This window comes from Panulirus ornatus, chromosome 18, assembly GCF_036320965.1.
Source record: "Panulirus ornatus isolate Po-2019 chromosome 18, ASM3632096v1, whole genome shotgun sequence".
NCBI classification, from domain to species: Eukaryota; Metazoa; Arthropoda; class Malacostraca; order Decapoda; family Palinuridae; genus Panulirus; species Panulirus ornatus.
The window spans coordinates 56,047,586-56,074,134 of NC_092241.1; the positions used below are offsets into that span (position 1 = coordinate 56,047,586).

The following is a 26,549-nucleotide window of genomic DNA, read 5'->3' on the forward strand; positions in this document are numbered from 1 at the left end:
AGTCGCCTTCTACGACACGCAGGGAATACGTGGGAAGTATTCTTACTCCCCTATCCCCAGGGATATGTATGAACATGTACATGTGTATATAGTTATATGTGTTTTTTTTTTTTTTTTTTTTTTTTTTCTGTCTCCCGCGTTTGCGAGGCAGCGCAAGGAAACAGACGAAAGAGATGGCCCAACCCACCCCCATACACATGTATATACATACGTCCACACACGCAAATGTACATACCTACACAGCTTTCCATGGTTTACCCCAGACGCTTCACATGCCTTGATTCAATCCACTGACAGCACGTCAACCCCGGTATACCACATCGCTCCAATTCACTCTATTCCTTGCCCTCCTTTCACCCTCCTGCATGTTCAGGCCCCGATCACACAAAATCTTTTGTACTCCATCTTTCCACCTCCAATTTGGTCTCCCTCTTCTCCTCGTTCCCTCCACCTCCGACACATATATCCTCTTGGTCAATCTTTCCTCACTCATTCTCTCCATGTGCCCAAACCATTTCAAAACACCCTCTTCTGCCCTCTCAACCACGCTCTTTTTATTTCCACACATCTCTCTTACCTTACGTTACTTACTCGATCAAACCACCTCACACCACACATTGTCCTCAAACATCTCATTTCCAGCACATCCATCATCCTGCGCACAACTCTATCCATAGCCCACGCCTCGCAACCATACAACATTGTTGGAACCACTATTCCTTCAAACATACCCATTTTTGCTTTTGGAGATAATGTTCTCGACTTCCACACATTCTTCAAGGCTCCCAGGATTTTCGCCCCCTCCCCCACCCTATGATCCACTTCCGCTTCCATGGTTCCATCCGCTGCCAGATCCACTCCCAGATATCTAAAACACTTCACTTCCTCCAGTTTTTCTCCATTCAAACTCACCTCCCAATTGTGTTTGTGTATATATTTATGTTATGTAGGTGTGTTTATGGGCATTTATGATACAGCTCCAGTGGCTGATTCATGTGAGAAATTGCAGAGGGTGACTAAGTTTGGAAAAGCATGTGAAAGAAGAAAGTTGAGAGGAAATGTGAATAAGAGCAAGGTTATTAGGTTCAGTAGGGTTGAGGGACAAGTTAATTGGGATGTAAGTTTGAATGGAGAAAAAATTGGAGGAAGTGAAGTGTTTTAGATATCTGAGAGTGGACTTGGCAGCGGATGGAAACATGGAAGCGGAAGTGAGTTACAGGGTGGGGGAGGGCTCAAAGGTTCTGGGAGCAATGAAGAATGTGTGGAAGGAGAGAACATTATCTCGAGCAAAAATGGGTATATTTGAAGGGATAGTAGTTCCAACAATGTTTTATGGTTACGAGTCATGGGCTGTCGATAGATTTGTACGGAGGAGGTTAGATGTTTTGGAAATGAAACATTTGAGGACAGTATGTGGTGTGAAGTGGTTTGTCTGGGTAAATAATGAAAGGGTAAGAGAGATGTGTGGAAACAAAATGAGTGTGGTTGAGAGAGCAGAAGTGGGTGTTTTGAAATAGTTTGGATATATGGAGAGTATGGTTTAGACTTATGGAGAGAATGAGAGAGGAAATATTGATAAAGAGGATAAATTTGTCAGAGGTAAAGGGAACAAGAAGTGGGAGACCAAATTGGAGGTGGAAGGATGGAAAGTCCTGTGGGCCCTGAATGTGGAAAGGGAAATATGGGTTTGTTGCATTATACTTGGCAGCTAGACACTGAGTGTGAATGAATATGGCCTTTTTGTCTGTTTTCTTCCCGCTACCTCGGTGAAGTGGAGGGTAACGATGCTATTTTGTGTGTGGCGGTGTAGCAACAGGAATGTATGAAAGCAAGCAAGTATGGATATGTACATGTGTTTATATGTATATGTCTGTGTATGTATATTAATTTATTTATTTATTTTGCTTTGTCGCTGTCTTCCGCGCCTGTGAGGTAGCGCAAGGAAACAGACGAAAGAAATGGCCCAACCCACCCCCACACACATGCACACACACACACACGTCCACACACACAAACATACACACCCACACATCCCAACATACACACATATATACACACACAGACACACACATATACACACGTGCACACAGTTCACACTGTCTTCCCCTACTCACCCCCATCGCCACCCCGCCACACACGGAATAACATCCCCCTCCCCCCTCATGTGCACGAGGCAGCGCCAGGAAAAGACAACAAAGGCCCCATTCGCTCACACTCAGTCTCCAGCTATCATGCTGTAATGCCCGAAACCACAGCTCCCTTTCCACATCCAGGCCCCACAGAACTTTCCATGGTTTACCCCAGATGCTTCACATGCCCTGATTCAATCCATTGACAGCATATTGACCCCGGTATACCACATCGATCCAATTCACTCTATTCCTTGCCCTCCTTTCACCCTCCTGCATGTTCAGGCCCCGATCACTCAAAATCTTTTTCACTCCATCTCTCCACCTCCAATTTGGTCTCCCACTTCTCCTCGTTCCCTCCACCTCCGACACATATATCCTCTTGGCCAATCTTTCCTCACTCATTCTTTCCATGTGCCCAAACCATTTCAAAACACCCTTTTCTGCTCTCTCAACCACACTCTTTTTATTTCCACACATCTCTCTTACCCTTACATTACTTACTCGATCAAACCACCTCACACCACATATTGTCCTCAAACATCTTATTTCCATTACATCCATCCTCCTGCGCACAACTCTATCCATAGCCCATGCCTCGCAACCATACAACATTGTTGGAACCACTATTCCTTCAAACATAGCCATTTTTGCTTTCGAGATAATGTTCTCGACTTCCACACATTCTTCAAGGCTCCTAGGATTTTCACGCCCTCCCCCACCCTATGATTTCCTTCCACTTCCATGTTTCCATCCGCTGCCAGATCCACTCCCAGATATCTAAAACACTTTACTTCCTCCAGTTTTTCTCCATTCAAACTTACCTCCCAATTAACTTGACCCTCAACCCTACTGTACCTAATAACCTTGCTCTTATTCACATTTACTCTTAACTTTCTTCTTTCACACACTTTACCAAACTCAGTCACCAGCTTCTGCAGTTTCTCACATGAATCAGCCACCAGCGCTGTATCATCAGCGAACAACAACTGACTCACTTCCCAAGCTCTCTCATCCCCAACAGACTGCATACTTGCCCCTCTTTCCAAAACTCTTGCATTCAACTCCCTAACAACCCCATCCATAAACAAATTAAACAACCATGGAGACATCACACACCCCTGCCGCAAACCTACATTCACTGAGAACCAATCTTTTTCCTCTCTTCCTACATGTACACATGCCTTGCATCCTCGATAAAAACTTTTCACTGTTTCTAACAACTTGCCTCCCACGCCAGATATTCTTAATACCTTCCACAGAGCATCTCTATCAACTCTATCATATGCCTTCTCCAGATCCATAAATGCTACATACAAATCCATTTGCTTTTCTAAGTATTTCTCACATACATTCTTCAAAGCAAACACCTGATCCACACATCCTCTACCACTTCTGAAACCGCACTGCTCTTCCCCAATCTGATGCTCTGTACATGCCTTCACCCTCTCAATCAATACCCTCCCATATAGTTTACCAGGAATACTCAACAAACTTATACCTCTGTAATTTGAGCACTCACTCTTATCCCCTTTGCCTTTGTACAATGGCACTATGCACGCATTCCGCCAATCCTCAGGCACCTCACCATGAGTCATACATACATTAAATAACCTTACCAACCAGTCAACAATACAGTCACCCCCTTTTTTAATAAATTCCATCTGCAATACCATATATATATATATATATATTATCCCTGGGGATAGGGGATTAAGAATACTTCCCACGTTTTCCCTGCGTGTCGTAGAAGGCGACTAAAAGGGGAGGGAGTAGGGGGCTGGAAATCCTCCCCTCTCGTTTTTTTTTTAATTTTTCCAAAAGAAGGAACAAAGGGGGCCAGGTGAGGATATTCCAAAAAAGGCCCAGTCCTCTCTTCTTAACGCTACCTCGCTAATGCGGGAAATGGCGAATAGTTTAAAAGAAAGAAAAAGATATATATGTTGATATGCATATGTATGTCTATGTGCATGTAGGGACCTTTATGTAGATATATGTGTATATGAGTGGATGGGCCATTCTTCATCTTTTTCCTGGTGCTACCTCGCTGAGGCAGGAAACAGCAGTTAAGTATAATGATTATAATACTAAAAGGGGGTGACTGTGTTGTTGACTGGTTAGTAAGGATATATAAAGTATGTATAACTCATGGGGTGCCTGAGGATTGGCAGAATGCATGCATAGTGCCATTGTTCAAAGGCAGAGGGGATAAAGGAAAGTGCTCAATTTTCAGAGGTATAAGTTTGTTGAGTATTCCTGGTAAATTATATGGGAGGGTATTGATTGAGAGGGTGAAGGCATGTACAGAGCATCAGATCGGGGAAGAGCAGTGTGGTTTCAGAAGTGGTAGAGGATGTGTGGATCAGGTGTTTGCTTTGAAGAATGTATGTGAGAAATACTTAGAAAAGCAAATGGATTTGTATGTAGCATTTATGGATCTGGAGAAGGCATATGATAGAGTTGATAGAGATGCCCTGTGGAAGGTGTTAAGAATATATGGTGTGGGAGGAAAGTTGTTAGAAGCAGTGAAAAGTTTTTATCGAGGATGTAAGGCATGTGTACGTGTAGGAAAAGAGGAAAGTGATTGGTTCTCAGTGAATGTAGGTTTGCGGCAGGGGTGTGTGATGTCTCCATGGTTGTTTAATTTGTTTATGGATGGGGTTGTTAGGGAGGTAAATGCAAGAGTTTTGGAAAGAGGGGCAAGTATGAAGTCTGTTGGGGATGAGAGAGCTTGGGAAGTGAGTCAGTTGTTGTTCGCTGATGATACAGCGCTGGTGGCTGATTCATGTGAGAAACTGCAGAAGCTGGTGACTGAGTTTGGTAAAGTGTGTGGAAGAAGAAAGTTAAGAGTAAATGTGAATAAGAGCAAGGTTATTAGGTACAGTAGGGTTGAGGGTCAAGTCAATTGGGAGGTGAGTTTGAATGGAGAAAAACTGGAGGAAGTGAAGTGTTTTAGATATCTGGGAGTGGATCTGGCAGCGGATGGAACCATGGAAGTGGAAGTGGATCATAGGGTGGGGGAGGGGGCGAAAATTCTGGGGGCCTTGAAGAATGTGTGGAAGTCGAGAACATTATCTCCAAAAGCAAAAATGGCTATGTTTGAAGGAATAGTGGTTCCAACAATGTTGTATGGTTGCGAGGCATGGGCTATGGATAGAGTTGTGCGCAGGAGGATGGATGTGCTGGAAATGAGATGTTTGAGGACAATGTGTGGTGTGAGGTGGTTTGATCGAGTGAGTAACGTAAGGGTAAGAGAGATGTGTGGAAATAAAAAGAGCGTGGTTGAGAGAGCAGAAGAGGGTGTTTTGAAGTGGTTTGGGCACATGGAGAGAATGAGTGAGGAAAGATTGACCAAGAGGATATATGTGTCGGAGGTGGAGGGAACGAGGAGAAGAGGGAGACCAAATTGGAGGTGGAAAGATGGAGTGAAAAAGATTTTGTGTGATCGGGGCCTGAACATGCAGGAGGGTGAAAGGAGGGCAAGGAATAGAGTGAATTGGAGCGATGTGGTATACCGGGGTTGACGTGCTGTCAGTGGATTGAATCAAGGCATGTGAAGCGACTGGGGTAAACCATGGAAAGCTGTGTAGGTATGTATATTTGCGTGTGTGGACGTATGTATATACATGTGTATGGGGGGGGTTGGGCCATTTCTTTCGTCTGTTTCCTTGCGCTACCTCGCAAACGCGGGAGACAGCGACAAAGTATAATAATGTTTGTTGAGTATTCCTGGGAAATTGTATGGGAGGGTATTGATCGAGAGGGTGTAGGCATGTAGAAAACATCAGATTGGGGAATAGCAGTGTGGTTTCAGAAGTGGTAGAGGATGTGTTTGCTTTGAAGAATGTATGTGAGAAATACTCAGAAAAGCAAATGGATTTGTATGTAGCATTTATGGATCTGGAGAGGGCATATGATAGTTGATAGAGATGCTCTGTGGAAGGTATTAAGAATATATGGCGTGGGAGGCAAGTTGTTAGAAGCAGTGAAAAGTTTTATCGAGGATGTAAGGCATGTGTGCGAATGGAAAGAGAGGAAAGTGATTGGTTCCTAGTGAATGTGGGTTTGCGGCAGGGGTGTGTGATGTCTCCCTGGTTGTTTAATTTGTTTATGGATGTGGTTGTTAGGGAGGTGAATGCAAGAGTTTTGAAAAGGGGGACAAGTATGCAGTCTGTTGGGGATGAGAGAGCTTGGGAAATGAGTCAGTTGTTGTTTGCTGATGATACAGCGCTGGTGGCTGATTCATGTGAGAAACTGCAGAAGCTGGTGAATGAGCTTGATTAAGTGTATGAAAGAAGGGAGCTGAGAGTAAATGTGAATAAGAGCAAGGTTATTAGGTACAGTAGGGATGAGGGACAAGTCAATTGGGGGGTAAGTTTGAATGGAGAAAAACTGGAGGAAGTGTTTTAGATATCTGGGAGTGGATTTGGCAGCGGATGAAACCATTGAAGTGGAAGTGAGTCACAGGGTGGGGGAGGGGGGGAAAGTTCTGGGAGCATTGAAAAATGTATGCAAGGTGGGAACATTATCTCGGAAAGCAAAAATGGGTATGTTTGAAGGAATAGTGGTTCCTACGATGTTATATGGTTGCGAGGCATGCGCTATAGATAGAGGGTGGATGTGTTGGAAATGAGATGTTTGAGGACAGTATGTGGTGTGAGGTGGTTTGATCGAGTAAGTAATGAAAAGGTAAGAGAGATGTGTAGTAAAAAAGGAGTGTGGTTGAGAGAGCAGAAGAGGGTGTTTAGAAATGGTTTGGTCACATGGAGAGAATGAGTGAGGAAAGATTGACAAAGAGGATATATATGTCAGAGGTGGAGGGAGCAAGAAGTGGAAGACCAAATTTTAGGTGGAAAGATGGAGTGAAAAAGATTTTGAGCAATCAGGGTCCTATCTAGTTCTCCTCATTTCCTCAACGTGCTGTCAATGGATTGAACCAGGGCATGTGAAGCATCTGGGGTAAACAATGTAATGTTTTGTGGGGCCTGGATATGGAGAGGGAGCTGTGGTTTCGGTGCATTATATATGACACCTAGAGACCGAGTGTGAAGGAATGTGGCCTTTGTTGTCTTTTCCTAGCACTACCTTGCGCACATGTACTAGCTGTCATGTATAATGCACCAAAACCACAGCTCCCTTTCCATATCCAGGTCCCACAGAGCTTTCCATGGTTTACTCCGGACGCTTCACATGCCCTGGTCCAATCCATTGACGGCACGTCAATCCCGGTATACCACATCATTCCAATTCACTCTATTTCTTGCACGCCTTTCATCCTCCTTCATGTTCAGGCCCCGATCACTCAAAATTTTTTTCACTCCATCTTTCCACCTCTAATTTGGTCTCCCACTTTTCCTCTTTCCCTCCACCTTTGACACATATATCCTCTTTGTCAATCTTTCCTCACTCATTCTCTCCATGTGACCAAACCATTTCAAAACACCCTCTTCTGCTCTCTCAACCACACTCTTTTTAATACCACACACCTCTCTTTTTATTCTCCCTAAAATTTAATGATACTCTCTCACCCCAACTCTCATTTGCCCTGTTTTTCACCTCTTGCACCTTTCTCTTGACCTCCTGCCTCTTTCTTTTATACATCTCCCAGTCATTTGCATTATTTCCCTGCAAAAATTGTCCAAATGCTTCTCTCTTCTCTTTCAGTAATAATCTTACTTCTCCATCCCACCACTCACTACCCTTTCTAATCTGCCCACCTCCCACACTTCTCATGCCACAAGCATCTTTTGCGCAAGCCATCACTGCTTCCTTAAATACAGTGTCGGCGGAAAGAAATGACACATCCCATTGAAACGCAATGGAAAATATGTCAAAAAATACTGTCACAAACCACCTATGTTAGCAGTGGTGCTCTCTGGTGACATCTGGCATGTTTTCATTCCTTGAACATAGCCCAGGGTGACTGACTGCCCCAGTTGCTTGAAAACTCTGCAGTGTGTGGACATACCATTTTAGCACTCCTTCCTGTGCTACCTCCCAGATACTGCCGAACGCCATTTTGTGTCCCCACAGTGCCCCACATAAGTAAATATGGGTCAAACCATGACGTCGAAGGAAGAGAGGTCCCATATCCTCGCTTTGAGGGAGGAAAACGTCTCCATTAAAGATATTTATGCCTGAGTTGGACGTTCTCAGTCGACCGTTTTGAGGCATCTTACTGCCGGCAGGGCGCTTGCCCCAACCAGGTTCCGGCCCCTAAACCATGCTCTGGGAGGCCAAGAAAAACCTCTCAGAAGACAGACAATATCCTACGGCGTGAAGTGTTGAAAAACCTGTTTATCACATCCACAGAACTCAAAGAAAATGTACCCTGAGCCGCTAGAAAACATTGTTACCCGCACCATTCGCGAATGCTTGCAGCGTCACCTCCACCTCCCGTCACAACACGCAGCAGGGAAGCCACTTGTAACAGCCGGCATTAATCACCATAGACCAGTTTGCATGAAGGCATGAATCGCCGTAGACTTCAGTTTGCATGAAGATACCGAGACTGGACCCCAGAGAAATGGATGCAGCCCTGTGTCTCTGATGAATCGACCTTCAAGACAGTACGTGTTTAAACGCTGCCACCGAAGCCCAAACTCAAATGCTACCATCCTAGATACACCGCAAAGTCATCAAACACCCTCCTTCAGGGATGGTTTGGGGAACTTTCAGTGCTGCCAGTGGAGCTGGGGACTTATTTTTTCTCCCTAAAAACGAGACAATGCGTGCCGCAAGTTATTTGGATGTGCTGAAGGATCATATGCACCATTTCTATGGCCTTCATCGGCCCAAAGGCGTGTTTATGCATGACGGGGCCCCCTGTCATGGCTCAGACCTCATCAAAAAGTGGCTGGAGAACAAAACATCGAAGTGCTTGAGTTGCCAGGAAATTCCCCAGATCTCAACCCGATTGAGAACGCCTGGGCACACATCAAGCATGAGTTATCCCTTATCCAGACGATGTCCGTCCCACGCCTTAAAGAGGTGATCACCAAGGTGTTGGAAAAATATTGACAAAGAATACTTCAGATCCTTGGCCAGGAGCATGCCAGACCGTCTTGAAGAAGTTCGGAAGCTCAGAGGAGACATCATGAAGTACTAGGATGAATAAAAATACCCTGTTTGATTTTTTTTTCCCTACTTCCCTATTTCCCATATTTGGTGTTCATTTTCATTGTAGGTGTCATTTCTTTCCGCCGACACTGTACATTCCATTCGTCCCCCACTCCTCTTACATCCTTTGTTCTCATCTTTTTCCATTCTGTACTCAGTCTCTCCTGGTACTTCCTCACACAAGTCTCCTTCCCAAGCTCACTTACTCTCACCACACTCTTCACCCCATTCTCTCTTCTTTTCTGAAAACCTCTACAAATCTTCACCTTCACCTCCACAAGTTGCACCTCTCAGCACATTAACATCCAAAAGTCTCTCGTGCACCTATCAATTAACACGTAATCCAATAATGCTCTCTGGCCATCTCTCCTACTTAGATACGTATACTTATGTATATCTCTCTTTTTAAACCAGGTATTCCCAATCACCAGTCCATTTTCAGCACATAAATCCACAAGCTCTTCACCATTTCCATTTACAACACTGAACACCCCATGTACACCAATTATTCCCTCAACTGCCACATTACTGACCTATGCATTCAAATCACCCATCACTATAACCCGGTCTTGTGCATCAAAACTACTAACACACTCACTCAGCTGTTCCCAAAACACTTGCGTCTCATGATCTTTCTTCTCATGCCCAGGTGCATATGCACCAATAATCACCCATCTCTCTCCATCAACTTTCAGTTCTACCCATATCAATCTTGAGTTTACTTTCATATACTCTTTATCACATGCTCCCACCACTCCTGTTTCAGGAGTAGTGCTACTCCTTCCCTAGCTCTTGTCCTCTCACTACCTCCTGACTTTACTCCCAAGACATTCCCAAACCACTCTTCCCCTTTACCCTTGAGCTTCGTTTCACTCAGGGCCAAAACATCCAGGTTCCTTTCCTCAAACATACTACCTATCTCTCCTTTTTTCTCATCTTGGTTACATCCACACACATTTAGACACCCCAATCTGAGCCTTGGAGGAGGATGAGCACTCCCCGCATGACTATTTCTTCTGTTTCCCCTTTTAGAAAGTTGAAATACAAGGAGGGGAGGGTTTCTAGCCCCCCGCTCTCGTCCCCTTTAGTCGCCTTCTACAACACGCCTTCTGCAATTAGTGTTTTCACATAGATCTCATAAATTTCTGTCTTACAGCCAGTGGAATTGAGTGGACGAGTTTTGCCTCCTCCCAGGCTTTTGATGAATGAAGAATTGGTGCCAAATAAGGGTATATGGGATGCCCGAGAGCGAAACTTCTTTGTTGCTGCCACTTTGACCCAGTGGGCTATTTTTAATTATGATGCTAGAATAATCAGTGCTGATATATTAAGGTATGTTAAGACACAGTTTATACATTGTTAGTAAGTTAGAGATCAGTTTATATTTTTTTTTTTTACATGATTGCATATGCTCCCTGACTAACGATGGGATTATGTCCCTATAAACCCATCATATGAAAATATTGTAAGTCAAAAATACATTTAATACTGTTCATCTGACCTACCAAACATCTTAGCCTAGCCTACCATAAACGTTTTTGAACACTTACATGACCTTACAGTTGGATGGAATGATCAAACACTAAGCCTGTTTTATAATAAAGTGTTGAATATCTTGTGTAATTGATTGAATACTGTACTGAAAGAAAAAACCAGAATGGTTGTGTGGGTACTCACCATTAACATACACAGCTGAAAGTACACTGGGCCTGAAGAGTGTTTTATGTATTATGATGTCTCCATGGTAGTTTAATTTGTTTATGGATGGGGTTGTTAGGGAAGTGAATGCAAGAGTTTTGGAAAGAGGGGCAAGTATGAAGTCTGTTGTGGATGAGGGAGCTTTGGAAGTGAGTCAGTTGTTGTTCGCTGATGATACAGCGCTGGTGGCTGATTCATGTGAGAAACTGCAGAAGCTGGTGACTGAGTTTGGTAAAGTGTGTGAAAGAAGAAAGTTAAGAGTAAATGTGAATAAGAGCAAGGTTATTAGGTACAGTAGGGTTGAGGGTCAAGTCAACTGGGAGGTAAGTTTGAATGGAGAAAATCTGGAGGAAGTAAAGTGTTTTAGATATCTGGGAGTGGATCTGGCAGAGGATGGAACCACGGAAGCAGAAGTGAATCATAGGGTGGGGGAGGGGGCGAAAATTTTGGGAGCCTTGAAGAATGTTTGGAAGTCGAGAACATTATCTCGGAAAGCAAAAACGGGTATGTTTGAAGGAATAGTGGTTCCAACAATGTTGTATGGTTGCGAGGCATGGGCTATGGATAGAGTTGTGCGCAGGAGGCTGGATGTGCTGAAATTGGGTTGTTTGAGGACAATGTGTGGTGTGAGGTGGTTTGATCGAGTAAGTAACGTAAGGGTGAGAGAAATGTGTGGAAATAAAAAGAGCGTGGTTGAGAGAGCAGAAGAGGGTGTTTTGAAATGGTTTGGGCACATGGAGAGAATGAGTGAGGAAAGATTGACCAAGAGGATATATGTGTCGGAGGTGGAGGGAACGAGGAGAAGTGGGAGACCAAATTGGAGGTGGAAAGATGGAGTGAAAAAGATTTTGAGTGATCGGGGCCTGAACATGCAGGAGGGTGAAAGGAGGGCAAGGAATAGAGTGAATTGGATCGATGTGGTATACCGGGATTGACGTGCTGTCAGTGGATTGAATCAGGGCATGTGAAGCGTCTAGGGTAAACCATGGAAAGTTGTGTGGGGCCTGGATGTGGAAAGGGAGCTGTGGTTTTGGGCATTATTGCATGACAGCTAGAGGCTGAGTGTGAACAAATGAGGCTTTTGTTGTCTTTTCCTAGTGCTACCTCGCACACATGAGGGGGGAGGGGGATGGTATTCCATGTGTGGCGAGGTGGCGATGGAAATGAATAAAGGCAGACAGTGTGAATTGTGTGCATGGGTATATATGTATGTGTCTGTGTGTGTATATATATGTGTACATTGAGATGTATAGGTATGTATTTTTGCGTGTGTGGACGAGTATGTATATACATTGTGTATGGGGATGGGTTTGGCCATTTCTTTCGTTTGTTTCCTTGCGCTACCTCACAAAAGTGGGAGACAGCGACAAAGCAAAAAATAATAATAATAATTTTTTTTTTCTTTTTTGTTGCTGTCTCCCGCGTTTGCGAGGTAGCGCAAGGAAACAGACGAAAGAAATGGCCCAACCCACCCCCATACACATGTATATACATACGTCCACACACGCAAATATACATACCTACACAGCTTTCCATGGTTTACCCCAGACTCTTCACATGCCCTGATTCAATCCACTGACAGCACGTCAACCCCGGTATACCACATCGATCCAATTCACTCTATTCCTTGCCCTTCTTTCACCCTCCTGCATGTTCTGGCCCCGATCACACAAAATCTTTTTCACTCCATCTTTCCACCTCCAATTTGGTCTCCCACTTCTCCTCGTTCCCTCCACCTCCGACACATATATCCTCTTGGTCAATCTTTCCTCACTCATTCTCTCCATGTGCCCAAACCATTTCAAAACACCCTCTTCTGCTCTCTCGACCACGCTCTTTTTATTTCCACACATCTCTCTCACCCTTACGTTACTTACTCGATCAAACCACCTCACACCACACATTGTCCTCAAACAACCCAATTTCAGCACATCCACCCTCCTGCGCACAACTCTATCCATAGCCCACGCCTCGCAACCATACAACATTGTTGGAACCACTATTCCTTCAAACATACCCATTTTTGCTTTCCGAGATAATGTTCTCGATTTCCAAACATTCTTCAAGGCTCCCAGAATTTTCGCCTCCTCCCCCACCCTATGATTCACTTCTGCTTCCATGGTTCCATCCACTGCCAGATCCACTCCCAGATATCTAAAACACTTTACTTCCTCCAGATTTTCTCCATTCAAACTTACCTCCCAATTGACTTGACCCTCAACCCTACTGTACCTAATAACCTTGCTCTTATTCACATTTACTCTTAACTTTCTTCTTTCACACGCTTTACCAAACTCAGTCACCAGCTTCTGCAGTTTCTCACATGAATCAGCCACCAGCGCTGTACATCAGCGAACAACAAGTGACTCACTTCGCAAGCTCTCTCATCCCCAACAGACTTCATACTTGCCCCTCTTTCCAAAACTCTTGCATTCACCTCCCTAACAACCCCATCCATAAACAAATTAAACAACCATGGAGACATCACACACCCCTGCCGCAAACCTACATTTACTGAGAACCAATCACTTTCCTTTCTTCTTACACGTACACATGCCTTACATCCTTGATAAAAACTTTTTACTGCCTCTAACAACTTGCCTCCCACACCATATATTCTTCATACCTGCCACAGAGTATCTCTATCAACTCTATCATATGCCTTCTCCAGATCCATAAATGCTACATAGAAGTCCATTTGCTTTTCTAAGTATTTCTCACATACATTCTTCAAAGCAAACACCTGATCCACACATCCTATACCTCTTCTGAAACCACACTGCTCTTCCCCAATCTGATGCTCTGTACATGCCTTCACCCTCTCAATCAATACCCTCCCATATAATTTACCAGGAATACTCAACAAACTTATACCTCTGTAATTTGAGCACTCACTCTTATCCCCTTTGCCTTTGTACAATGGCACTATGCACGCATTCCCTCAATCCTCAGGCACCTCACCATGAGTCATACATACATTAAATAACCTTACCAACCAGTCAATAATACAGTCACCCCCTTTTTTAATAAATTCCACTGCAATACCATCCAAACCTGCTGCCTTGCCGGCTTTCATCTTCCGCAAAGCTTTTACTACCTCTTCTCTGTTTACCAAATCATTTTCCCTAACCCTCTCACTTTGCACACCACCTCGACCAAAACACCCTATATCTGCCACTCTTATCATCAAACACATTCAACAAAGCTTCAAAATACTCACTCCATCTCCTTCTCACATCACCACTACTTGTTATCACCTAATATTTTAAATAATAATAATAATAAAAACTGGAGGAAGTGAAGTGTTTTAGATATCTGGGAGTGGATCTGGCAGCGGATGGAACCATGGAAGCGGAAGTGGATCATAGGGTGGGGGAGGGGGCGAAAATTCTGGGAGCCTTGAAGAATGTGTGGAAGTCGAGAACATTATCTCGGAAAGCAAAAATGGGTATGTTTGAAGGAATAGTGGTTCCAACAATGTTGTATGGTTGCAAGGCGTGGGCTATGGATAGAGTTGTGCGCTGGAGGATGGATGTGCTGGAAATGAGATGTTTGAGGACAATGTGTGGTGTGAGGTGGTTTGATCGAGTGAGTAACGTAAGGGTAAGAGAGATGTGTGGAAATAAAAAGAGCGTGGTTGAGAGAGCAGAAGAGGGTGTTTTGAAGTGGTTTGGGCACATGGAGAGGATGAGTGAGGAAAGATTGACCAAGAGGATATATGTGTCGGAGGTGGAGGGAGCAAGGAGAAGAGGGAGACCAAATTGGAGGTGGAAAGATGGAGTGAAAAAGATTTTGTGTGATCGGGGCCTGAACATACAGGAGGGTGAAAGGAGGGCAAGGAATAGAGTGAATTGGAGCGATGTGGTATACTGGGGTTGACGTGCTGTCAGTGGATTGAATCAAGGCATGTGAAGCGTCTGGGGTAAACCATGGAAAGCTGTGTAGGTATGTGTATTTGCGTGTGTGGATGTGTGTATATGCATGTGTATGGGGGGGGTTGGGCCATTTCTTTCGTCTGTTTCCTTGCGCTACCTTGCAAACGCGGGAGACAGCGACAAAGTATAAAAAAAAAAAAAAAAAATAATAATGATAATAATAAAATATATCACTGAAATTGTTTGCTAAATGATGAGGATGCTACATCAGCAGGGTTATCAATTTCTTTCTTTCCTGATGAGGCTTGAGAATAGCTGGTAGAAGGCACTGGGGCATTGACACTTGTTGATGGTTTAGATTTCTTCAGGAAGATATTAAGTGGTGACTAGACAGTTTGGTTCTCTTCATTGTATGTCTTTATAACAAGCAAGATCATCCCATATTTGCCTGTCTGTTCTTGTGAATATCTTGTTATTGACATCAATTTCTTCTAACATCTGTTTGCCTCTACTGATAGTAGCTAATGCCTCCACCAGTTTCTTTGCTGTGAACAATCTTTATTCCTCTAGTATAACTACTTCCTCTCCCTCAACCTCTTTACTTCTGTCTTCCTTCAGTTCAATCAGCTCTTCATTGGGAAGCTCTTCAGCCTCATTGTCAACAAGTTCATGAATATCCTCTTCATCACTGTCCAGTTCTAGCTGTTTCCTAAGCACTAATATCTTGTTACTTATTATTTCCTCTACAGCAGAATCTTTGTTAAGGGCTTTGAATATGTTCATATATGTCTTCAAAACTTTCTTGCAAATGCCTTTTACACACTGCTGTGTGACTTCTTCTCGTGCTGCATCAGTATTTGATTGCATTTAGAATGTTAAAACCTTTCCAAAAGTCTTGGAGCTTTCTGCAAGATTCAGTTGCCTCAATAGCCTGCGCAACCATTTGCCATAAATTGTATGCTTTGAATGCAGCTATTGTCCCTTGATCAGTGGGTTGAATGAGTGCAGTTGTATTTGGCAGCATATACACAACCTTTACATCAGGATTTATGTTGCCAGTATTCTGTGTATTCCCTGGAGCATTGTCTAAGATTAGAAGAAACTTGAATGGAGCTTGTTTTGCCTACAATATTCTTTTGCCTTCAGAATAAAACTTCAAAAACCAGTTTTTGAACAATGCCAATGTCATCTAGGCTTTCTTGTTATGATGATGATAAACAGGAAATGCATTTTGCGTACATTCTTGAATACTCAAGGGTCCTTTGAAGGGCAGATTTTGAAAGGCTTTAATTTGAACCCTGCAACATTTCCACCCAAAAGCAGCATCACATGTTCTCTGAATACGTTAAATCCTGGCATTGTCTTGGACTTTTGATGAATGTATGTATGCTCCGGCATACGCTTCCAGAACAAGTTCATTTCATGGACAGTAAATATTTGTTCTGACAGATATGTCTCATCCACAATTATCCTATGCAGCTCTTCCTGAAATGCTTTGGCACCTTCAGTGTTGGCACTTGCTGCCTCACCACAAACATTTACATTATGGTAATTATGCCTTTTGAAGTATTGAAACCACCCATGACTAGCTGTAAATATTTGCATGTAAGTAGGATCATCAGTACACCACTTTAGCATAGCAAAAAGACTTCTTATCCTGGATTGTCAGGAGGCTAAATGGATGCACTTCTATAGCTGGTCTTCCATCCTCATGACAAGTAATTTTTCCATATAATTAATTGGCCCAGCTCTTTTCTGTGTGATGACAGTGGATTTGACCGATGCTGAAGATTTCACTACATCACAGATTTGCTTCTTCTCCTATAAGATGGTCGAGATCATCAGTTGCAAAATTTCTAACTCGTGTGCGATGGGAGTTTCTGGCTCGCTGCCTTCATACTGGGCAGTTATCTTTAATTTCATCTCAATAGTAATTGCTTTCCTCTTCTCAACAGAGGCAGGAGATACATATGGACATTTTGTAAACATGATAGGATGCAAAAACACAAAACAAAATAAAAAAAATTATATTAACACTTCACTGTAGAGTAATGGTTGTTTACACTTGTGATCACATGGCAGATTGGAAGCTGCAGCTTGCTGTTGCTGTGCAGCATCATGGGAAAGTATCATACAGAAAGCATCGTAATGCATATTGCTAGCCTGGGAAAAAATCAAAATTCAACACTTGATATAGGGTTTCTACTGAATGCAAATTGCTATTGCAGCATTGTAAATTTGAAAAATCACAAGTTGAACCATTGTAAATTGGGTAGCACCTGTACTTAAGGACCAGTTTGTTTAATAGTCATGGTGCTAACTAGGACCTTTCTATAGGCTCCTGCTGCCCATGACTGTTTTACCTCCAGTATCAGGGAAATGTAAACTCTTTGTAATGTAAAATTCTTTGAGATGACTGTACTCTTCAGTGATACAGACTTTTTGCTCTTGTGACCTCAGGCAGGTGGAGTCTTGTAACACTAGAGGTTAGTTTCCAGGTGATACTGAATGAAAAGTTGTCAGTTTGCTATACAGTTGACTCAGATATATTCTTAGTAGCAGTGTGGTTTTAGGAATAGAGGAAGTGATTTGTATGTGGAAGAAGTGTTGAAAGTTAGTGAGCTTGGAAAGGCCAGTCTGCAGAGATATCAAGAGAAATTGATATCAGCAAAATTGCTAGTATATGTTGTGACAAATGGCACACTGTAGGAGGGATGAAGGAAGTAGAAAACTATGATAGATGCTAGAATTATCATCAAGTATTGAGTTAACCTTACAGTAAAGGAGGGAACTATTTATGCATGTGTAACACATGCAAAGGTGTAGGACACAGAAGAAAACTAGAAACATGAGTTCAAGGGAAAGGTATATACATAAAACTGGAGGAAATCGGACTCACCATTACTTATGGCCTTATGCTGGTGTCAGGGCCTCTCCCAGCCAACATTGTAATCTACCTGACTTCCCACATCAGTGCCAGCATCCATAAAATCCAGGTCTAGGGGACTCCACCACCAGAGCTGTCAACCATTATGTATTTCCGTATTACATCTTTTGATATCAATACAGCAGTACAATTTTTCTTAGTATGTTTGTGAAATTCTGGTCATATGTTCATGTGCATTTATTATGTATGTAATGTATGGGAAGTTCATAGGGGTGCACTGTTCAATATATAGTGCACGTTCTCATCACACAAGCAAGTACTAATTGTTGCATGGTTGGTCTTACTGTCTGATCATATCTTTAACTTGTATAACCAGGCTAGTCCTACTCCTAGGCCAGGCCCTTCCTGAGGCTTCAAAAAGTCACACAAAATACATGTATAGAAGTGGATAAGAAATTACTGGTTCCCTTCCATCTATAGCTGTTCTTCAAAATAGTAAAATTTAACATACTAAGATTTTCTAGCAGTGACAGATGAAGAGTAAAGACGGAAATTTTGCCAGAAAAATCAAATCTGCACATAAGTTACATTATCACATCAATTTATTTGGGCCTCGACCACTAATTAAGGGGGATGAAATTAACTACTAAGTATGTACCCAGTCCTTTCCTGCAAAATTTAGTGCAGCTGATCTCTAACAAACTGATGAAAATGTTCAAGCTACCATTACAAATGCCAAATCATGTCTGTGTGAAACATTTAAAAAGTGATATAAGGAAAATCGATTAGACAATGACCAATTCATAATGGAAGAGTTTCAAGAGGTTAGAATGTTACAGCCATCTCCCACATGGGAAAACTTGGTTCTCATGTTTTGATGTTTTAGCTTGCCATTGTTCATATTGCATATCGTGCTATGCATCACAGCAAGTCAATGGTGACCTGGAGAAGACTAAAGTTCCTTCATCTTGGCATCGATTTTGGGTTCAAAATCAAGTTGGAAGGAGCAAATTTTTTTGTTGGAATATAACAGGAAGTGGTTGTGCTTTGTGTGATGGAGAAAGGATGAATTTACCGTATGATGTCAAGTTTGTGCTCTGGATTTAAGCATTGCACATGGAGGTGTGAAGGTCATTCAAGCTAGATTTTTTTTTATGTTGAAGGCTCCAGTCAAGGACAAAAATCCACATCAAGGCTGGGCTTTAATTGAAATATAGAGAGAATTATGAAACAGAAAAAGAAAAGAAAGTATTTACAAATTTTTGAGAAAGTGAAAGACACCTTTTGAAATGTACCAGGTCATAGTTATTAGGAAAGACATGAGAAGGTATAGAGTTCCAATGTTTCAACGTGTAGGGAAAGAGGCAGGTATGAAAATGGCCCACCCTTGAGTTGCCAATGGCCACAATAATTTTGTGATGCAGCTGCTTGCCGAGTATTGAATGGTCAAGCTAGTGTTGGGGGCACACAAGCAGCCAGCTCTTGGAAGCAAAAACCAAAGTAATACCGATAGAACGGGGAAAGTGAACCATTATTGTGGCGTAGGGCAAAAGGGTCAAGTTTGGAAGTTATCCTGGGACAGTTTATAAGTCGGACTGTTTTTGAACCTGTCAAATAAGGAAACAGAGCTAGAACCACCCCAAATATAGGAGCAGTCCTCCATACAAGGACAAAGCAATCCCTTGTAGAAATGGAGCAACTGCTCAGAAAAGAAGTTTCAATAGCTAAACAGGACACTCAATTTCATAAAGGTAGACTTAGCTATTCCCATAATTTGGGGTTTCCAAGAAACAGTGGATGTTTCAGTAATGCCAAGTATGTTCATTGAGTCAATAGGTAGAATAACTGAATTGTCAAAGGAGAGGCAAGAGTTTTGAGGAGTTTTCAGTAGAGAGAGGGGTAGAAATTGGGTCTTGAAAGCATTAAACTTGACAAGATTTTAGTCTACCCCACTGAATATCCTGTCCAAGTCTGAGTTTATTTAGGAAGCTGTGTCAAGATAAGATGCTGATCGAGTTAGAGAAGAGGGAGCAGAATTGAAGGATGTGGATGAATGCAGTGTTGAGTCATCAGTGTATGAGTACATTGGATTATTTGTGAAGGAAAGGAAATCATTGAAAAAATGGTGAAAAAGTGTAGGGGACAAGACAGGACCTTGAGGGACACTGTTGTTGATGGAGAAATGGTGGGAGGCTGATCCATCAACAACAACCACAGAGATAGATTGGCCTGTGAGGAAGGTAGATATGAAAGACCAAAATTAGGGAGAGAAGCCATTAGTGGGAAGCTTAGAGATATGACCCTGATGACACATCATCAAAAGCCTTAGATATGTCAAGAGCAGTGATATGTCAAGAGCAGTCAAGTTTGTGATGTGATAGTTTAAGTAATGAAAGGGTAAGGGAGAGTAGTAATAAAAAGAGTGTGGTTGAGAGAGCTGAAGGTGTGCTGAAGTGGTTTGGACATATGGAGAGAATGAGTGAGGAAAGGTTGACAAAAAGGATAAATGTGACTGAAGTGGAAGAAACAAAGAGAATGGTAATAGCAAAATTGAGATGAATGGTAATGGAAAAATTGAGATGGAAGGATGGAGTGAAAAAGATTTTGATTGACTGGGATCTGAGCATGTAGGAAGGGGAAAGTTGTGTATGGGATAGAGTGAATTGGGACAGTGTTGTATACTAGGGTTGATGAGCTGTCACTGGACTGAACCAGGGCATGTGAAGTATCTGGAGTAAACCATGGATAGGTCCGTGGGGTATGGTTGTGGATGGGGAACTGTGGTTTTGGTGCATTACACATGACAGGTAGAGAATTGATGTGAATTGATGAGGCCTTTCTTCATCAGTTCCTGGTACTACCTCGCCAACATGGGAAACCTGTGATGCTCATTCCTTCCAGGAACTCCCTCAAGGAGCTGTCCATGGCAAGAGAGTCTCCATAGCTGGTGAATGTCTGTTCTGCTTCTTAGCCTTTAATATCTTACCCTTAACAGGCTATTAGCAAAGGGCAAATTAATTACAATATTTCCAGAGGCTCTTACCAAATGTTTTTACTGAGTACTTCTGCCTAGTGTGTTTACTTATTGTTCCTACCTAATGTTCCACCTACTACTACTACTACCACCTGATGCTCCCACCTGATATTCTTATGTACTATTCTACTTGATGTTCTTGCCTAATATTCTTACCTACTACTTCTATCTATTCCTCCAACCATTTTGCCAAAAAAGCAGGGCTAGCGCATAATGCTAACTGCAGGAAAATCTAGAATAAAGAAGAATGAGTTGAGTTAAATGTCAGGTGTTATGTGAGACAAGGAAAGATTGTGTGTTAGTAGACAGAATGCCAACAGTCCATATGTGGGTGATGCAAGAAAGAAAAGACAGCTGCCTGGGCCAGAGGAGTGCAGCTGGACAACTTTTAAAGTGCTGGCTCATTACGCAGCCACCACTAACTCTTCCAGTACCCAGTTGGGTAGTATCAATAATATATCTCCCTGGTCAGTGGTTGCCTATCAATTATTACCTACTATACAGTGTACAACAGCAGAAAATAGTGTAGCTCTCTGTGACTATACACTGTATCCACACCATATGTTGGAGGTAACTGATTGGTAAGAGGGGTAGACTAAGGTATAGGCGAAAACTTTTGGATGGGTAGTTAGGGAGGGGTAAGAGGTATCTTCCCTACCAAAAGATAAGGGGTTAGAGCTATGTAACTTAAAAGATTCTCTCAAAATCTCAGAACACCAACCAGGAGAGAAACAGTTTTTTCATTTATTACATGTGGCTTTTATTTTTTCTTCTTTTTTCTGCCATGTATGGGAAGCAGTTTTAGCTGCTGGTATCAAAGATTGCATGAAAAATATTGAGCTAGTCTTGGAACCAGTATTAGATATGTAGATGTTGCCTGTTCTTTCTGTAAATACTCTCTATTTGTTCCTAGTTTTGATAAAATTGTGTATCCTCTCAGCTTTTTTTCTATTTTTTAAATTTTACCAAGGCCAGTCATGTATATGCCGATTTTATTTCATGATGAATATGTTAGTTTTGTAAAACTATTTTTTTTTTCAGTCTCCCGCGTTTGCGAGGTAGCGCAAGGAAAGAGGCGAAAGAAATGGCCCAACCCACCCCCATACACATGTATATACATACGTCCACACACGCAAATATACATACCTACACAGCTTTCCATGGTTTACCCCAGACGCTTCACATGCCCTGATTCAATCCACTGACAGCACGTCAACCCCTGTATACCACATGCATCCAATTCACTCTATTCCTTGCCCTCTTTTCACCCTCCTGCATGTTCAGGCCCCGATCACACAAAATCTTTTTCACTCCATCTTTCCACCTCCAATTGGTCTCCCACTTCTCCTCGTTCCCTCCACCTCCGACACATATATCCTCTTGGTCAATCTTTCCTCACTCATTCTCTCCATGTGCCCAAACCATTTCAAAACACCCTCTTCTGCTCTCTCAACCACGCTCTTTTTATTTCCACACATCTCTCTTACCCTTACGTTACTTACTCGATCAAACCACCTCACACCACACATTGTCCTCAAACATCTCATTTCCAGCACATCCATCCTCCTGCGCACAACTCTATCCATAGCCCACGCCTCGCAACCATACAACATTGTTGGAACCACTATTCCTTCAAACATACCCATTTTTGCTTTCCGAGATAATGTTCTCGACTTCCACACATTCTTCAAGGCTCCCAGGATTTTCGCCCCCTCCCCCACCCTATGATCCACTTCCGCTTCCATGGTGCCATCCACTGCCAGATCCACTCCCAGATATCTAAAACACTTTACTTCCTCCAGTTTTTCTCCATTCAAACTTACCTCCCAATTGACTTGACCGTCAACCCTACTGTACTTAATAACCTTGCTCTTATTCACATTTACACTTAACTTTCTTCTTTCACACACTTTACCAAACTCAGTCACCAGCTTCTGCAGTTTCTCACATGAATCAGCCACCAGCACTGTATCATCAGCGAACAACAACTGACTCACTTTCCAAGCTCTCTCATCCCCAACAGACTTCATACTTGCCCCTCTTTCCAAAACTCTTGCATTCACCTCCCTAACAACCCCATCCATAAACAAATTAAACAACCATGGAGACATCACACACCCCTGCCGCAAACCTACATTCACTGAGAACCAATCACTTTCCTCTCTTCCTACACGTACACATGCCTTACATCCTCGATAAAACTATTTATAGCCTATTATCTCTTTATTGCCCATTTTCAGCCCACTGTTTGTGATGTCATCTAACTATGTAAATATCAGTATTTCTCTCTCTCTGCATTAATGGAATGGATCAGATACTTATAGTCACCACAGCATCATACACACATTTTCAACCCATATCATATTATCTTTACAGAAGATTTGTGGGGAGTTTGATAAGAATGGGACAAGAACGGGGGATGACCATAGGGTTTCCAGTGATGAAAAATTTCCAGCATCCTAACCCAGAGGGAGATTTGCCAGAAATCAAGAGTCAGTTTCCAAATATTGAAATGATCATGGTTGTTTTGCCACGCTTTGGAAACTACTATGGTAAGCATATTCTTTGAACATCATGGGAAATTTAAAAGTTTGACTTGTAACTAAGCAGTTAATCTGAAGTGACTTTCTCTAGTGAATGTTGAAAAATATTTCCCTTTTAGAATAAAGGTGTGTTCAGATTACAGAGGTATAAGTTTGTTGAGTATTCTTGGGAAATTATATGGGAGGGTATTGATTGAGAGGGTAAGGGCATGTATGGAGCATTAGATTGGGAAAGAGCAGTGTGGTTTCAGAAGTGGTAGAGGATGTGTTTGCTTTGAAGAATGTATGTGAGAAATACTTAGAAAAACAGATGGATTTGTATTTAGCATTTATGGATCTGGAGAAGGCATATGATAGAGTTGAAAGAGATGCTTTGTGGAAGATATTAAGAGTATGTGGTGTGGGAGATAAGTTGCGAGAAGCAGTGAAAAGTTTTTATCAAGGATGTAAGGCATGTGTACGAGTGGGAAGAGAAGAAAGTGATTGGGTCCCAGTGAATGTCGGCTTGCGGCAGGGGTTAATACGTTAATACATTAATGGATGAAGGAAAAGAAGATATTGGTTGGAAGTACTTCCCGAGACTTATTGTACTACAACATAGAGGTGAAGTTGCAGTGAATGGATACCACGTGAACATTTCAAAAGCAAATACACAGTTAGACTTCATCCACCTGCTATCATTAATGACATTGAAGCAGACAAGATGAGTGAGATGGCTTCTGCTTGTGAATCGCCTCCAAAGAGTGTCCTTAAGTTTGATGATGACTCAGAATTTCCTGCAGTGTAAACAGTGCAGTTAGTAACTCTGGGACTTTCCCATAATTGAGAACATTTCTTCATGTCAGGTTTTGTGGGCTGAGAAGGCAGCTTATATTCAAATTATTGTTGCAAAACTATCTCAATAAATATCATCCAGATCTTTGTGATGAATGTTAAATATTGCAAGTGTAATGAGAGATTTTAAGTATGTATGATGTTTCTTGTACATTAGCATTTTACTAGGAATATGTGCTGAAGATGAAGCAAGATAAGGTTCAGTAATTTCAAGGGAATCAGTCTGTCCTGGTTGTCGTAGTTTTGTGATGCTTAACATTTGCTGAAGTAAGGCATTTACATCATATGTTTTAATTTGATGAAAGTATTTTCCTTAATTTCAGTAATTTAAGAATATTTTTATGTTACACATGAATTGATGTATATGACTGTGTATATATTTTATTTATTTTCCTTTGTCGCTGTCTCCCGCGTTTGCGAGGTAGCGCAAGGAAACAGACGAAAGAAATGGCCCAACCCACCCCCCAACACATGTATATACATACACGTCCATACATGCAAATATACATACCTATACATCTCAATGTACACATATATATACACACACAGACACATACATATATACCCATGCACACAATTCACACTGTTTGCCTTTATTCATTCCCATCGCCACCTCGCCACACATGGAATACCATCCCCCTCCCCCCTCGTGTGCGAGGTAGCGCTAGGTAAAGACAACAAAGGCCCCATTTGTTCACACTCAGTCTCTAGCTGTCATGCAATAATGCCCGAAACCACAGCTCCCTTTCCACATCCAGGCCCACACAACTTTCCATGGTTTACGCCAGACGCTTCACATGCCCTGATTCAATCCACTGACAGCACGTCAACCCCGGTATACCACATCAATCCAATTCACTCTATTCCTTGTTCACTCTATTGCATGTTCAGGCCCCGATCACACAAAATCTTTTTCACTCCATCTTTCCCCCTCCAATTTGGTCTCCCACTTCTCCTCGTTCCCTCCACCTCCAACACATATATCCTCTTGGTCAATCTTTCCTCACTCATTCTCTCCATGTGCCCAAACCATTTCAAAACACCCTCTTCTGCTCTCTCAACCATGCTCTTTTTATTTCCACACATCTCTCTTACCCTTACATTACTTACTCAATCAAACCACCTCACACCACACATTGTCCTCAAACATCTCATTTCCAGCACATCCACCCTCCTGCACACAACTCTATCCATAGCCCACGCCTCGCAACCATACAACATTGTTGGAACCACTATTCCTTCAAACATACCCATCTTTGCTTTCTGAGATAATGTTCTCGACTTCCACACATTCTTCAAGGCTCCCAGGATTTTCGCCCCCTCCTCCACCTATGATTCACTTCCGCTTCCATGGTTCCATCTGCTGCCAGATCCACTCCCTGATATCTAAAACACTTTACTTCCTCCAGTTTTTCTCCATTCAAACTTACCTCCCAATTGACTTAACCCTCAACCCTACTGTACGTAATAACCTTGCTCTTATTCACATTTACTCTTAACTTTCTTCTTTCACACACTTTACCAAACTCAGTCACCAGCTTCTGCAGTTTCTCACATAAATCAGCCACCAGCGCTGTATCATCAGCGAACAACAACTGACTCATATATATATATATATATATATATATATATATATATATATATATATATATGAGATGCTCTGTGGAAGGTATTAAGAATATATGGTGTGGGAGGAAAGTTGTTAGAAGCAGTGAAAAGTTTTTATCGAGGATGTAAGGCATGTGTACGTGTAGGAAGAGAGGAAAGTGATTGGTTCTCAGTGAATGTAGGTTTGCGGCAGGGGTGTGTGATGTCTCCATGGTTATTTAATTTGTTTATGGATGGGGTTGTTAGGGAGGTAAATGCAAGAGTTTTGGAAAGAGGGGCAAGTATGAAGTCTGTTGGGGATGAGAGAGCTTGGGAAGTGAGTCAGTTGTTGTTCGCTGATGATACAGTGCTGGTGGCTGATTCATGTGAGAAACTGCAAAAGCTGGTGACTGAGTTTGGTAAAGTGTGTGGAAGAAGAAAGTTAAGAGTAAATGTGAATAAGAGCAAGGTTATTAGGTACAGTAGGGTTGAGGGTCAAGTCAATTGGGAGGTGAGTTTGAATGGAGAAAAACTGGAGGAAGTGAAGTGTTTTAGATATCTGGGAGTGGATCTGGCAGCGGATGGAACCATGGAAGCGGAAGTGGATCATAGGGTGGGGGAGGGGGCGAAAATTCTGGGGGCCTTGAAGAATGTGTGGAAGTCGAGAACATTATCTCGGAAAGCAAAAATGGGTATGTTTGAAGGAATAGTGGTTCCAACAATGTTGTATGGTTGCGAGGCGTGGGCTATGGATAGAGTTGTGTGCAGGAGGATGGATGTGCTGGAAATGAGATGTTTGAGGACAATGTGTGGTGTGAGGTGGTTTGATCGAGTGAGTAACGT

The 26,549-nt window shown here is 42.4% G+C and overlaps 1 protein-coding gene across 2 annotated transcripts in view; it reads left to right on the top strand.

Annotated features, from left to right (window-relative positions):
• Window positions 1–26,549, top strand: part of LOC139755121 (protein argonaute-2-like) — a 196,267-nt gene that overhangs the window by 95,622 nt on the left and 74,096 nt on the right. For both annotated transcript variants that reach the window (XM_071673262.1, XM_071673261.1), the window contains 2 exons: window positions 10,405–10,580; window positions 23,119–23,294. In XM_071673262.1, coding sequence (XP_071529363.1) covers window positions 10,405–10,580; window positions 23,119–23,294 — 352 coding nt within the window. The remainder of the gene's footprint in view (window positions 1–10,404; window positions 10,581–23,118; window positions 23,295–26,549) is intronic.